Below are 14,925 nucleotides of genomic sequence, written 5' to 3' on the forward strand. Positions count from 1 at the left end.
AGCACGACCTGTAAGCACTACAGTACGACCCTTGAGCACTACACTCAGACCCTTGAGCACTACGATACGACCCTTGAGCACTACTTCACAACCCTTGAGCACTACGATACGACCCTTGAACACTAAGGTAAGAGCCTTGAACACTACGGCACGACCCTTGAGCACTACAGCAACACTCCTGAGCACTAAGGTATGGGCCTTCAGCACAACAGCACGACCCTTCAGCACTACAGTAAGATCTTTGAACACTAAGGTACGACTCTTCAGCAATACAGCATTACAATAAGACCTTTGATCACTAAGGTAAGACCTTTGAGCACTACAGTACGACCCTTGAGCACTACAGTACGACCCTTGAGCACTACGGTACGACCCGTGAGCATTACAGTAAGACCTTTGATCACTCAGGTAAGACCCTTGAGCACTACAGTACGACCCTTGAGCACTAAAGTCAGATCCTTGAGCACCACAGTACCACCATTGAGCACTACAGTCAGACCCTTGAGCATAAAGATACGACCCTTGAGCACTTCTTCACGACCCTTGAGCACTACAGTAAGATTCATGGTCACTAAGGTACGACCCTTGAGCACTCCTTCACGACCCTTGAGCACTACAGTAAGATTCATGGTCACTAAGGTACGACCCTTGAGCACTAGAGTAAGACTCGAGCATTAAGGTACGACCCTTGAACACTATAGCACGACCCTTCAGCACTTCAGCAACACCCCCTGAGCACTAAGGTACGACCCTTCAGCACTACAGCACGACCCTTCAACACTACAGTAAGACTCTTGAGCACTAAGGCACGACCCTTGAGCACTACCGAACGACACTTGAGCACTACAGTTAAGACCCTTGAGTACTAAAGTACGACCCCTGAGGACTACGGCACGACCCTTGAGCACTGCAGCAACACACCAGAGCACTAAGATAAGACCCTTGAGCACTACGGTTGGTGACCCATGAGCACTAAGATAAGCCCCTTGAGCACTACAGCAACGCCCCTGAGGACTAAGATACGACCCTTGAGCACTACGGTACGACCCATGAGCACTAAGGTGCGACCCTTGAGCACCACGGTACGACCCTTGAGCACTACGATGCGAGCCTTGAACACTAAGGTCTGACCCTTGAGCATTACAGTGAGGCCCTTGAGCACGAAGGTGCGACGTCTGAGCACTAAGGTACGATCATTGAGCACTATGGTACCACTCTTGAGCACTATAATACGACCCTCGAGCATTACGGCCCGACCCTTGAGCACTACGGTACAACCATTGAGCACTACAGTACGACCCTTCAGCACTAAGGTACGATCAATAAGCAGTACAGCACTACCCTTGAGCACTAAACTACGGAATGACCTTTAAGCACTACAGTAAGAAAATTAAGCACTAACGTACGACCCCTGAGCTCTAAGGTACGACCCTCGTGCATTACAACAACACCCTTGAGCACAAAGGTAAGACCCTTGAGCACTACAGTAAGAATCTTGAGCACTAACGTAAGACCCCTGAGCTCTACGGTACGACCACTGTGCGCTTCGATGAAACCCTTGAGCACTAAGATACGACCCTTGAGCAATTCGGCACGACCCTTGAGCACTAGAGTAAGACCTTTGAGCAGTGCAGTACGACCCTTGAGTACTACGGTACGACGCTTCAGCACTACAGTAAGACCCTTTAGCACTAAGGTACAACCCTTCAGCACCTACAGTAAGACCCTTGAGCACTAAGGTACTACCCTTGAGCACTATGGTACGACCCTTGAGTTCTATAGTAAGACCTGTGACCACTAAGGTAAGATCCTTGAGCACTAAGGCACAATCCTTGAGCTCTACAGTAAGACCCTAAAACACTACAGTACGACCGTTGAGCACTACAGTCAGATCCTTGAGCACCATGATACGACCAATGAACACAACTTCACGACCCTTGATCACTAAGATAGGACGCTTGAGCACAACATTAAGATTCTTAAGCACTACGGTACGACCCTTGAGCACAACAGCAAGATTCTTGAGCACTAAGGTACGACCCTTGAGCACTAGAGTAAGACTCTTGAGCACTAAGGTACGACCCTTGAACACTTCGGCACGACCCTTGAGCACTACAGCAACACACCTGAACACTAAGGTACGACCCTTGAACACGACAGCAACACCCCTGAGCACTAAGGTGCGACCCTTGAGCACTACGGTAGGACCCTTGAACGCTAAGGTGCAAGCCTTGAGCACTTCGGTATGACCTTTGACCATTACAGTAGGACCACTGAGCACCAAGGTACGACTCTTGAGCACTAGAGTACGACCCTTGAGCACCATGGCTTGATCCCTGAGCAGTACAGTACAACCTTTGCTAACTACAGTACGACTCTAGAGCACTTTAGTACGACAAAGCACTTCGGTACGGCGATTGAGCACAACAATAAGACCCTTGAGCATTACAAAGCGAGCCTAGAATATTAAGGTACGACCCCTGAGCATTACAGTAAGATCCTTGAGCACCAACATACGACCCTTGAGCACTAGGGTAAGATAATAGAGCACTACGGTACCAACCTTGAGCACTATAAAACGACCTTTGAGCATGACGGCCTGTACTTGAGCACTACGGTACAACCCTTGAGTACTACGGTACACCCTTGAGCACTACAGTACGACTCTTGAGCACTACGGTAAGACCCCTGAGCACTAAGGTACAACACCTTGAGCACTACGGCATGATCCTTAAGCATTACATTAAGACCCTTGAGCAGTAAGGCCCGGCCCTTAAGCACTATGGTACGACCCTTAAGCACAACAGCACGACCTTTGAGCACTACGCTAAAACCCATGATCATTACAGTAAGACCCTTGAGCACTACGGTGCGACCCTTGAGCACTTCAGTACGACTCTTAAGCACTACGGAAGGGCCCTTGAGCACTACGATACTACCCTTGGGAATGATATCCTGGCCTTTAACCGCAAAGGTCAAGGCATGAAACTAAGTATCGTACCTTCGTACCCAGGACTGTACCGTCGTGCTCAAGTATCATACCTACGTACCCAGGACTGTACCGTCGTGCTCAAGGACTGCACCACAGGGATTAAGAAGTATGTCTGTACCAACCCCAGGTAACCAACCTCTAGTATGTCTGTACCAACCCCAGGTAACCAACCTCTAGTATGTCTGTACCAAACCCAGGTAACCAACCTCTAGTATGTCTGTACCAACCCCAGGTAACCAACCTCTAGTATGTCTGTACCAACCCCAGGTAACCAACCTCTAGTATGTCTGTACCAAACCCAGGTAACCAACCTCTAGTATGCCTGTACCAACCCCAGGTAACCAACCTCTAGTATGTCTGTACCAACCCCAGGTAACCAACCTCTAGTATGTCTGTACCAAACCCAGGTAACCAACCTCTAGTATGTCTGTACCAACCCCAGGTAACCAACCTCTAGTATGTCTGTACCAACCCCAGGTAACCAACCTCTAGTATGTCTGTACCAACCCCAGGTAACCAACCTCTAGTATGCCTGTACCAAACCCAGGTAACCAACCTCTAGTATGTCTGTACCAACCCCAGGTAACCAACCTCTAGTATGTCTGTACCAACCCCAGGTAACCAACCTCTAGTATGTCTGTACCAAACCCAGGTAACCAACCTCTAGTATGTCTGTACCAACCCCAGGTAACCAACCTCGAGTATGTCTGTACCAACCCCAGGTAACCAACCTCTAGTATGTCTGTACCAACCCCAGGTAACCAACCTCTAGTATGTCTGTACCAAACCCAGGTAACCAACCTCTAGTATGTCTGTACCAACCCCAGGTAACCAACCTCTAGTATGTCTGTACCAACCCCAGGTAACCAACCTCTAGTATGTCTGTACCAAACCCAGGTAACCAACCTCTAGTATGCCTGTACCAACCCCAGGTAACCAACCTCTAGTATGTCTGTACCAACCCCAGGTAACCAACCTCTAGTATGTCTGTACCAAACCCAGGTAACCAACCTCTAGTATGTCTGTACCAACCCCAGGTAACCAACCTCTAGTATGTCTGTACCAACCCCAGGTAACCAACCTCTAGTATGCCTGTACCAAACCCAGGTAACCAACCTCTAGTATGTCTGTACCAACCCCAGGTAACCAACCTCTAGTATGTCTGTACCAACCCCAGGTAACCAACCTCTAGTATGTCTGTACCAACCCCAGGTAACCAACCTCTAGTATGTCTGTACCAACCCCAGGGAACCAACCTCTAGTATGTCTGTACCAAACCCAGGTAACCAACCTCTAGTAAGCCTGTACCAACCCCAGGTAACCAACCTCTAGTTTACCTGTACCAACCCCAGGTAACCAACTTCTAGTTTACCTGTACCAACCCCAGGTAACCAACCTCTAGTAAGCCTGTACCAACCCCAGGTAACCAACCTCTAGTATGCCTGTGCCAACCCCAGGGAACCAACCTCTAGTATGCCTGTACCAACCCCAGGTAATCAACCTCTAGTATGTCTGTACCAACCCCAGGTAACCAACCTCTAGTATGTCTGTACCAAACCCAGGTAATCAACCTCTAGTATGTCTGTACCAACCCCAGGTAACCAACCTCTAGTATGTCTGTACCAACCCCAGGTAACCAACCTCTAGTATGTCTGTACCAAACCCAGGTAATCAACCTCTAGTATGTCTGTACCAACCCCAGGTAACCAACCTCTAGTATGCCTGTGCCAACCCCAGGGAACCAACCTCTAGTATGTCTGTACCAACCCCAGGTAACCAACCTCTAGTATGCCTGTGCCAACCCCAGGTAACCAACCTCTAGTATGCCTGTGCCAACCCCAGGTAACCAACCTCTAGTATGTCTGTACCAAACCCAGGTAATCAACCTCTAGTATGTCTGTACCAACCCCAGGGAACCAACCTCTAGTTTGCCTGTACCAACCCCAGGTAATCAACCTCTAGTGTGCCTGTACCAAACCCAGGTAACCTCCTCTAGTATGCCTGTATCAACCTCATGGAACCTCCTCAGTCAGCATCGCTTATGACATTAGATTATTAACTTACGGAACTTATTTGGAAATACAATTAAGTTCACCTAGTGTCCAGCAGGTATAGGCTGATTTAACAATATGTCTTGCTGATGAAGAACAAATCTAACCGCTGGAAGTTATATTTCTATACGGGGGAATAAGAGCTAAAATTGACCTTTATATGTAAGTTATATCTTTATACTGGGGAATAAGAGCTAAAACTGACCTTTATATGTAAGTTATATCTTTATACTGGGGAATAAGAGCTAAAACTGACCTTTATATGTAAGTTATATCTTTATACTGGGGAATAAGAGCTAAAACTGACCTTTATATGTAAGTTATATCTTTATACTGGGGAATAAGAGCTAAAACTGACCTTTATATGTAAGTTATATCTTTATACTGGGGAATAAGAGCTAAAACTGACCTTTATATGTAAGTTATATCTTTATACTGGGAAATAAGAGCTAAAACTGACCTTTATATGTAAGTTATATCTTTATACTGGGGAATAAGAGCTAAAACTGACCTTTATATGTAAGTTATATCTTTATACTGGGGAATAAGAGCTAAAACTGACCTTTATATGTATGTTATATCTTTATACTGGGAAATAAGAGCTAAAACTGACCTTTATATGTAAGTTATATCTTTATACTGGGGAATAAGAGCTAAAACTGACCTTTATATGTAAGTTATATCTTTATACTGGGAAATAAGAGCTAAAACTGACCTTTATATGTAAGTTATATCTTTATACTGGGGAATAAGAGCTAAAACTGACCTTTATATGTATGTTATATCTTTATACTGGGGAATAAGAGCTAAAATTGACCTTTATATGTAAGTTATATCTTTATACTGGGGAATAAGAGCTAAAATTGACCTTTTCCAGTAAGTTATCTACGTGTACTTGGGAATGAGAGTTAAATGTGGAATGTTCCTGTAAGCTGTATCCGCCGTACACTGGGAATGAGAGCTACGTCTACAATCTGTTTAGAGGCTGAAACAGCTAAGGTCGCCCAGCACTGAGTGAATGAATGGATAAATCATCCTAGCCTGAACATGTTACGCTGGAGTGTGGCCTTTGAAACAGAATTTACCCCACATGTGACCTACATAAATAGTTAAGTTACCCCTACGTCCTGCTGCCTCAGAACTTAGTGCCATGTATCCAACTTAAAAACACATATACGTTACCCTTTCGTTTAGTTTCCATCACGGATAAGTCCACCCCACATCTGGGTTAGGATTAATTAAATTACCCAATATATATATATATATATATATATATATATATATATATATATATATATATATATATATATATATATATATATATATATATATATATATTCCCTGGGGATAGGGGAGAAAGAATACTTCCCACGTATTCCCTGCGTGTCGTAGAAGGCGACTAAAAGGGAAGGGAGCGGGGGGCTGGAAATCCTCCCCTCTCTTTTTTTTTTTTTTTTTCCAAAGGGAGGAACAGAGAAGGGGGCTGGATGAGGATGTTTCCTCAGAGGCCCAGTCCTCTGTTCTTAACGCTACCTCGCTGACGCGGGAAATGGCGAATAGTATGAAAGAAAGATATATATATATATATATATATATATATATATATATATATATATATATATATATATATATATATATATATATATTGAAAGAAAGAGACAGAAGGTCAAGAGAAAGGTGCAAGAGGTGAAAAAGAGGGCAAATGAGAGTTGGGGTGAGAGCGTATCATTAAATCTTAGGGAGAATAAAAAGATGTTCTGGAAGGAGGTAATTAAGTGCGTAAGACAAAGGAGCAAATGGGAACTTCAGTGAAGGGCGCAAATGGGGAGGTGATAACAAGTAGTGGTGATGTGAGAAGGAGATGGAGTGAGTATTTTGAAGGTTTGTTGAATGTGTTTGATGATAGAGTGGCAGATATAGGGTGTTTTGGTCGAGGTGGTGTGCAAAGTGAGAGGGTTAGGGAAAATGATTTGGTAAACAGAGAAGAGGTAGTAAAAGCTTTGCGGAAGATGAAAGCCGGCAAGACAGCAGGTTAGGATGGTATTGCAGTGGAATTTGTTAAAAAAGGGGGTGACTGTATTAGTGAATGGTTGGTAAGGTTATTTAATGTATGTATGACTCATGGTGAGGTGCCTGAGGATTGGCGGAATGCGTGCATAGTGCCATTGTACAAAGGCAAAGGGGATAAGAGTGAGTGCTCAAATTACAGAGGTATAAGTTTGTTGAGTATTCCTGGTAAATTATATGGGAGGATATTGATTGAGAGGGTGAAGGCATGTACAGAGCATCAGACTGGGGAAGAGCAGTGTGGTTTCAGAAGTGGTAGAGGATGTGTGGATCAGGTGTTTGCTTTGAAGAATGTATGTGAGAAACACTTAGAAAAGCAAATGGATTTGTATGTAGCATTTATGGATCTGGAGAAGGCATATGATAGAGTTGATAGAGATGCTCTGTGGAAGGTATTAAGAATATATGGTGTGGGAGGCAAGTTGTTAGAAGCAGTGAAAAGTTTTTATCGAGGATGTAAGGCATGTGTACGTGTAGGAAGAAAGTGATTGGTTCTCAGTAAATGTAGGTTTTGCGGCAGGGGTGTGTGATGTCTCCATGGTTTAATTTGTTTATGGATGGGGTTGTTAGGGAGGTGAATGCAAGAGTTTTGGAAAGAGGGGCAAGGATGAAGTCTGTTGGGGATGAGAGAGCTTGGGAAGTGAGTCAGTTGTTGTTCGTTGATGATACAGCGCTGGTGGCTGATTCATGTGAGAAACTGCAGAAGCTGGTGACTGAGTTTTGTAAAGTGTGTGAAAGAAGAAAGTTAAGAGTAAATGTGAATAAGAGCAAGGTTGTTAGGTACAGTAGGGTTGAGGGTCAAGTCAAGTGGGAGGTAAGTTTGAATGGTGAAAAACTGGAGGAAGTAAAGTGTTTTAGATATCTGGGAGTGGATCTGGCAGCGGATGGAACCATGGAAGCAGAAGTGAATCATAGGGTGGGGGAGGGGGCGAAAATTCTGGGAGCCTTGAAGAATGTGTGGAAGTCGAGAACATTATCTCGGAAAGCAAAAATGGGTATGTTTGAAGGAATAGTGGTTCCAACAATGTTGTATGGTTGCGAGGCGTGGGCTATGGATAGAGTTGTGTGCAGGAGTATGGATGTGCTGGAAATGAGATGTTTGAGGACAATGTGTGGTGTGAGGTGGTTTGATCGAGTAAGTAACGTAAGGGTAAGAGAGATGTGTGGAAATAAAAAGAGCGTGGTTGAGAGAGCAGAAGAGGGTGTTTTGAAATGGTTTGGGCACATGGAGAGAATGAGTGAGGAAAGATTGACCAAGAGGATATATGTGTCGGAGGTGGAAGGAACGAGGAGAAGTGGGAGACCAAATTGGAGGTGGAAAGATGGAGTGAAAAAGATTTTGTGTGATCGGGGCCTGAACATGCAGGATGGTGAAAGGAGGGCAAGGAATAGAGTGAATTGGATCGATGTGGTATACCGGGGTTGACGTGCTGTCAGTGGATTGAATCAGGGCATGTGAAGCGTCTGGGGTAAACCATGGAAAGCTGTGTAGGTATGTATATTTGCGTGTGTGGACGTATGTATATAAATGTGTATGGGGGTGGGTTGGGCCATTTCTTTTGTCTGTTTCCTTGCGCTACCTCGCAAACGCGGGAGACAGCGACAAATATAAATATATATATATATATATATATATATATATATATATATATATATATATATATATATATATTTTTTTTTTTTTTTTTTTAAACTATTCGCCATTTCCCGCGACAGCGAGGTAGCGTTAAGAACAGAGGACTGGGTCTTTGAGGAAATATCCTCACCTGGCCCCCTCTGTTCCTTCTTTTGGAAAATTAAAAAAAAAAAAAACGAGAGGGGAGGATTTCCAGCCCCCCGCTCCCTCCCCTTTTAGTCGCCTTCTACGACACGCAGGGAAGACGTGGGAAGTATTCTTAATCCCCTATCCCCAGGGATAATATATATATATATATATATATATATATATATATATATATATATATATATATATATATATATATATATATATATATATATATATATATATTGTTACACCACAGCTGAACATTACGTTCACATTTAACCTGACATTAAACAAGGGTCATGATGGAGGTGTACAACTTCAGGTCAGAAGAACTTCAAACAGTATATCATCACTGGCTTAACACGTTGACCTGACAATTAGTTGTACATTCAAGATGAAGCCTGGGCGATAACACAACAGAAGAATATAGATACGTTAATCCATTTCAGGTGAGGGAAAACACTGAGTCTATACTACACTAAAGTTGATATCGTAGTTAAGTTGTCTGACTTGGATATACTACATTAAAGTTGATAACGTAGTTAAGATGTCTGACTTGGATATACCACACTACAGTTGATAACGTAGTTAAGATGTCTGACCTGGATATACTACATTAAAGTTGATAACGTAGTTGTCTGACCTGGATATACTACATTAAAGTTGATAACGTAGTTAAGATGTCTGACTTGGATATACCACACTACAGTTGATAACGTAGTTAAGATGTCTGACCTGGATATACTACATTAAAGTTGATAACGTAGTTAAGATGCCTGACCTGGATATCAACTAGTGTAGTGAAGATATCTTGAAGGTAACGTCGCCTCCTCTTGGCCACGTTGGACGGGGACACGTTACACTCGCCGTTCTTCTGCACGACCCGCTTGCGCATCTTCTTACTGCTGATCCGCGTGTGTCTGTACCTGCGGCCAAGACGGACACACATTAATGAAGGCTTGCACGAGAGACGATCCATCAGAAACGTGTTTACCTTGAACATGGCTTGTTCAAAACTGATTCTTCTCCCAAGAATTCCATAAAGAATTGTTATGAGTGGCTGAATGAACATAAAGAATTGTTATGAGTGGCTGAATGAACATAAGCATGGTGGATCTATGGGTGAGACGTGATCAAGGATTTTTGATAACAATGCACAAAGGATGATCATCAATTATAAAGACTGAATTACCAATACTGGTGCCAGACTTCAGGCAGGACATATGTAAAGACTTGCGTAAAATAATAATATTTTCGGTTATGACCTAATCTTGACCCATACAGGATAATGATCCATACGTTAAACATCTTGAATATAGAGGAGACTGGGTTACAGTAAATATAGAGGAGACTGGGTTACAGTAAACATAGAGGAGACTGGGTTACAGTAAATATAGAGGAGACTGGGTTACAGTAAATATAGAGGAGACTGGGTTACAGTAAATATAGAGAAGACTGGGTTACAGTAAATATAGAGGAGACTGGGTTACATTAAATATAGAGGAGACTGGGTTACAGTAAATATAGAGGAGACTGGGTTACAGTAAATATAGAGGAGACTGGGTTACAGTAAATATAGAGGAGACTGGGTTACAGTAAATATAGAGAAGACTGGGTTACAGTAAATATAGAGGAGACTGGATTACAGTAAATATAGAGAAGACTGGGTTACAGTAAATATAGAGGAGACTGGGTTACAGTAAATATAGAGAAGACTGGGTTACAGTAAATATAGAGGAGACTGGGTTACAGTAAATATAGAGAGACTGGGTTACAGTAAATATAGAGGAGACTGGGTTACAGTAAATAAGAAGCAGGAGAGAGTACTTACAAACGAGCACTTACAAACGAGTACTTACAACAAGATTTTCCACATGCATATTGATAGTTTACATGAACTTAGAATTACTACAACAGCACTTGAAGATGACCAGCAGCACTTAAGATGATCAGCAGCACTTGAAGATGACCAGCAGCACTTGAAGATGACCATCAGCACTTGAACATGACCAGCAGCACTTGAAGATTACCAGCAGCACTTGAACATGATCAGCAGCACTTAAGATGACCAGCAGCACTTAAGATGATCAGCAGCACTTGAAGATGACCAGCAGCACTTGAAGATGATCAGCAGCACTTGAAGATGACCAGCAGCACTTGAAGATGACCAGCAGCACTTGAAGATGACCAGCAGCACTTGAAGATGACCAGCAGCACTTAAGATGACCAGCAGCACTTGAACATGATCAGCAGCACTTAAGATGACCAACAGCACTTGAAGATTACCAGCAGCACTTGAAGATGACCAGCAGCACTTGAAGATGACCAGCAGCACTTGAAGATGACCAGCAGCACTTGAACATGACCAGCAGCACTTGAACATGATCAGCAGCACTTGAAGATGACCAGCAGCACTTAAGATGACCAGCAGCACTTAAGATGACCAACAGCACTTGAAGATGACCAGCAGCACTTGAAGATGACCAGCAGCACTTGAAGATGATCAGCAGCACTTGAAGATGACCAGCAGCACTTGAAGATGACCATCAGCACTTGAAGATGACCAGCAGCACTTGAACATGACCAGCAGCACTTGAACATGATCAGCAGCACTTAAGATGAACAGCAGCACTTAAGATGACCAACAGCACTTGAAGATGACCAGCAGCACTTGAAGATGACCAGCAGCACTTGAACATGACCAGCAGCACTTGAACATGATCAGCAGCACTTGAAGATGACCAGCAGCACTTAAGATGACCAGCAGCACTTAAGATGACCAACAGCACTTGAAGATGACCAGCAGCACTTGAAGATGACCAGCAGCACTTGAAGATGATCAGCAGCACTTGAAGATGACCAGCAGCACTTGAAGATGACCAGCAGCACTTGAAGATGACCAGCAGCACTTGAAGATGACCAGCAGCACTTGAAGATGACCAGCAGCACTTGAAGATGATCAGCAGCACTTGAAGATGACCAGCAGCACTTGAAGATGATCAGCAGCACTTGAAGATGACCAGCAGCACTTGAAGATGATCAGCAGCACTTGAAGATGACCAGCAGCACTTGAAGATGACCAGCAGCACTTGAAGATGACCAGCAGCACTTGAAGATGACCAGCAGCACTTAAGATGACCAGCAGCACTTGAACATGATCAGCAGCACTTAAGATGACCAACAGCACTTGAAGATTACCAGCAGCACTTGAAGATGACCAGCAGCACTTGAAGATGACCAGCAGCACTTGAAGATGACCAACAGCACTTAAGATGATGGTAAGGATTCTTTGGTTGGTGGATGACGGCCTTAATATCACTGGTCTAAACTGTATCGCTTGAGTGTTTGTGGAATGAATGTCACTAGACGACGTGTGGGGTAAAGCATGCCTACTGCCCACGAGAGAGAGAGAGAGAGAGAGAGAGAGAGAGAGAGAGAGAGAGAGAGAGAGAGAGAGAGAGAGAGAGAGAGAGAGAGAGAGAGAGAGAGAGAGAGAGAGAGAGAGAGAGAGAGAGAGAGAGAGAGAATGTAAACAATCGATAGAATTATACTTTATGAAGTTACGAAGATGAGAACCTGCTGGATATACTGATGATCTACGTGTTGACACATTGGATCAGGTGACACAGACACAGACCTCACAGGTGATGACACAGTGGATCAGATGACACAGACACAGACCTCACAGGTGCTGACACAGTGGATCAGGTGACACAGACACATACCTCACAGGTGCTGACACAGTGGATCAGGTGACACAGACACAGACCTCACAGGTGCTGACACAGTGGATGAGATGACACAGACACAGACCTCACAGGTGCTGACACAGTGGATCAGGTGACACAGACACAGACCTCACAGGTGCTGACACAGTGGATCAGATGACACAGACACAGACCTCACAGGTGCTGACACAGTGGATCAGGTGACACAGACACAGACCTCACAGGTGCTGACACAGTGGATGAGATGACACAGACACAGACCTCACAGGTGCTGACACAGTGGATGAGATGACACAGACACAGACCTCACAGGTGCTGACACAATGGATCAGATGACACAGACACAGACCTCACAGGTGCTGACACAGTGGATCAGGTGACACAGTGGAACAGCGACATAGAGACGTCTCTCATATTCCTGACCACTGTGACCATTTTCCTAATATTCTGGATTTGTTTTTCACCTCTAGTGCATCTCGCTGTAAATACACACCCTCGCCCCCAGTTGGTTCATGTGATCACTCTCTCATAACTGTATCTATTCTAACGGCACCTCCCCCTCCAGCAGCCCCTTCTAAACGTAAATACTGGCACCTGAACAAAGCTGCCTGGAATAACTTATGTAACTTCTTTGATGACTTTCCTTGGGTAAATTACCGTCTCTTATGTGGTGATGCTTCTGTCTCAGCCAATGCATAACAGAGGTTATTATTACGTTAATGGAGGCATTTATCCCCACTTCCTTCTAGCCAACTTCCTCATCCAGTCCAAGGTTCAACCGCTCCTGTTCTGAGGCCATTCAGTCAAGGGACGAGGCATACTAGGCTTGGAACAACTCTCCTTCCTCTGGCTCCCATTCATCTTTTATCACTGGCCGTAATCTCTACAAGCACGTTCTCTGAGAGGCGAGGCGTTACTTTATTAAAATGAAGTGTGATAACCTCTCCTCGTCATCCACTGAGAGGTGTTTCTGGTCTTTAGCTAAGGGCATCTCTAACAACTTCTGTCGCGCTAACTTCCCCTCACTTTTCCGTATTGACGGTGTTATATCTGTCTCTCTCGTAGACAAAGCAACTCTCTTTGGTTCCCGTTTCTCCTCTAACTCCTCCTTGGATGACTCTAACATTCCTTCACCCCCTGATGCTTGGCTCCTACTAATGTTTTGCCTCTTCCCGTAATCTCTTTTCGGACTGCCCAAAATGCGCTTCTTCATCTGGACACAAGCAAGGCTTATGGTCCTGATGGCATCCATTCCCTCGTACTGAAAGAGTCTGCCTCTGAACATGCACCTGTGCTTGCTCGTCTGTTCCGTTTGTGTTTGAAAACCAAAACTTTACCTTCTCTTTGGAAGCAGCGTTGATACATCTCTTCTCTAAGGGCGGTGATCGTTCTGATCTCTCTAACTATCGTCCTATTGCTTTGACATCAACCATTTCCAAAGTCTCTGAATCTATCCTCAACTCCCATATCCTTTAAACACCTCGATAATAACAGTCTTCTCTCTGATCACCAACATAAGGCGATCCACTAGCGATATTCTTTGCTATCTTACTCATGTCTGGTCATCATCCCTGAAGTGTTTTGGGGAGTCATATGTAGTTGCCCTTGACATATCTAAGGCTTTTGACAGCGTGTGGTATCGGGGTCTCATCTCTAAGCTTCCCTCTCTTGGCTTCCCTCCCTCACTTTGCTCCTTCATACCTAGCTTCCTCTCCGGCCGATCTATCTGTGTGGTTGTTGATGGATCGGCCGCCCAACTTTTCTCCATCAACGGCGGTGTCTCTCAAGGTTCTGTCCTGTCCCCTACACTTTTTCTCCTTTTCAACGAATTCCTCTCCTCCACATATGATCCAATGCACTCATACGCTGACAACTCAACACTGCATTCATCCACATCCTTCAAATCTGGTCCCTCTTCTTTCACTTGATCTACATCTCGTCTTGACACAGCCTCCTCAATAAACTCAGACTTGGACAGGATATTTGAGTGAGGCAGACAAAAATCTTTTTAAGTTTGATAACTCCGAGACCCAATTTCTACCCATCTCTCTATCCAAAATTAGTCAATAATTTCCATTGTCTTTTCTTTTTCCGTTTCATAATTCTCTCTATATTTCAATTATGGTCCGGCTTTCATGTGGACTTTTGTCCGTGACTGGAACCTGGGAATTGTTGATAAATGGTTACGTGGTTTAGGCTGGTGTGTGTGTGTGTGTGTGTGTGTGTGTGTGTGTGTGTGTGTGTGTGTGTGCATTCATACACAGGAGTGAAGATGCGAAAAATACATACAAGGTTAAGCGACAAGACAAAACGAGTGCAAAG

At 44.1% G+C, this 14,925-nt stretch overlaps 1 protein-coding gene across 3 annotated transcripts in view; it reads right to left on the reverse strand.

Annotated features, from left to right (window-relative positions):
- The window catches only part of LOC139749158 (ATP-sensitive inward rectifier potassium channel 12-like), a 568,779-nt gene that overhangs the window by 58,822 nt on the left and 495,032 nt on the right, over positions 1–14,925 (reverse strand). For all 3 annotated transcript variants that reach the window (XM_071662809.1, XM_071662810.1, XM_071662808.1), the window contains one exon: positions 9,657–9,801. In XM_071662809.1, coding sequence (XP_071518910.1) covers positions 9,657–9,801 — 145 coding nt within the window. The remainder of the gene's footprint in view (positions 1–9,656; positions 9,802–14,925) is intronic.

The sequence above is a fragment of the Panulirus ornatus genome, chromosome 6 (assembly GCF_036320965.1).
Source record: "Panulirus ornatus isolate Po-2019 chromosome 6, ASM3632096v1, whole genome shotgun sequence".
In the NCBI taxonomy this organism is placed as follows: domain Eukaryota; kingdom Metazoa; phylum Arthropoda; class Malacostraca; order Decapoda; family Palinuridae; genus Panulirus; species Panulirus ornatus.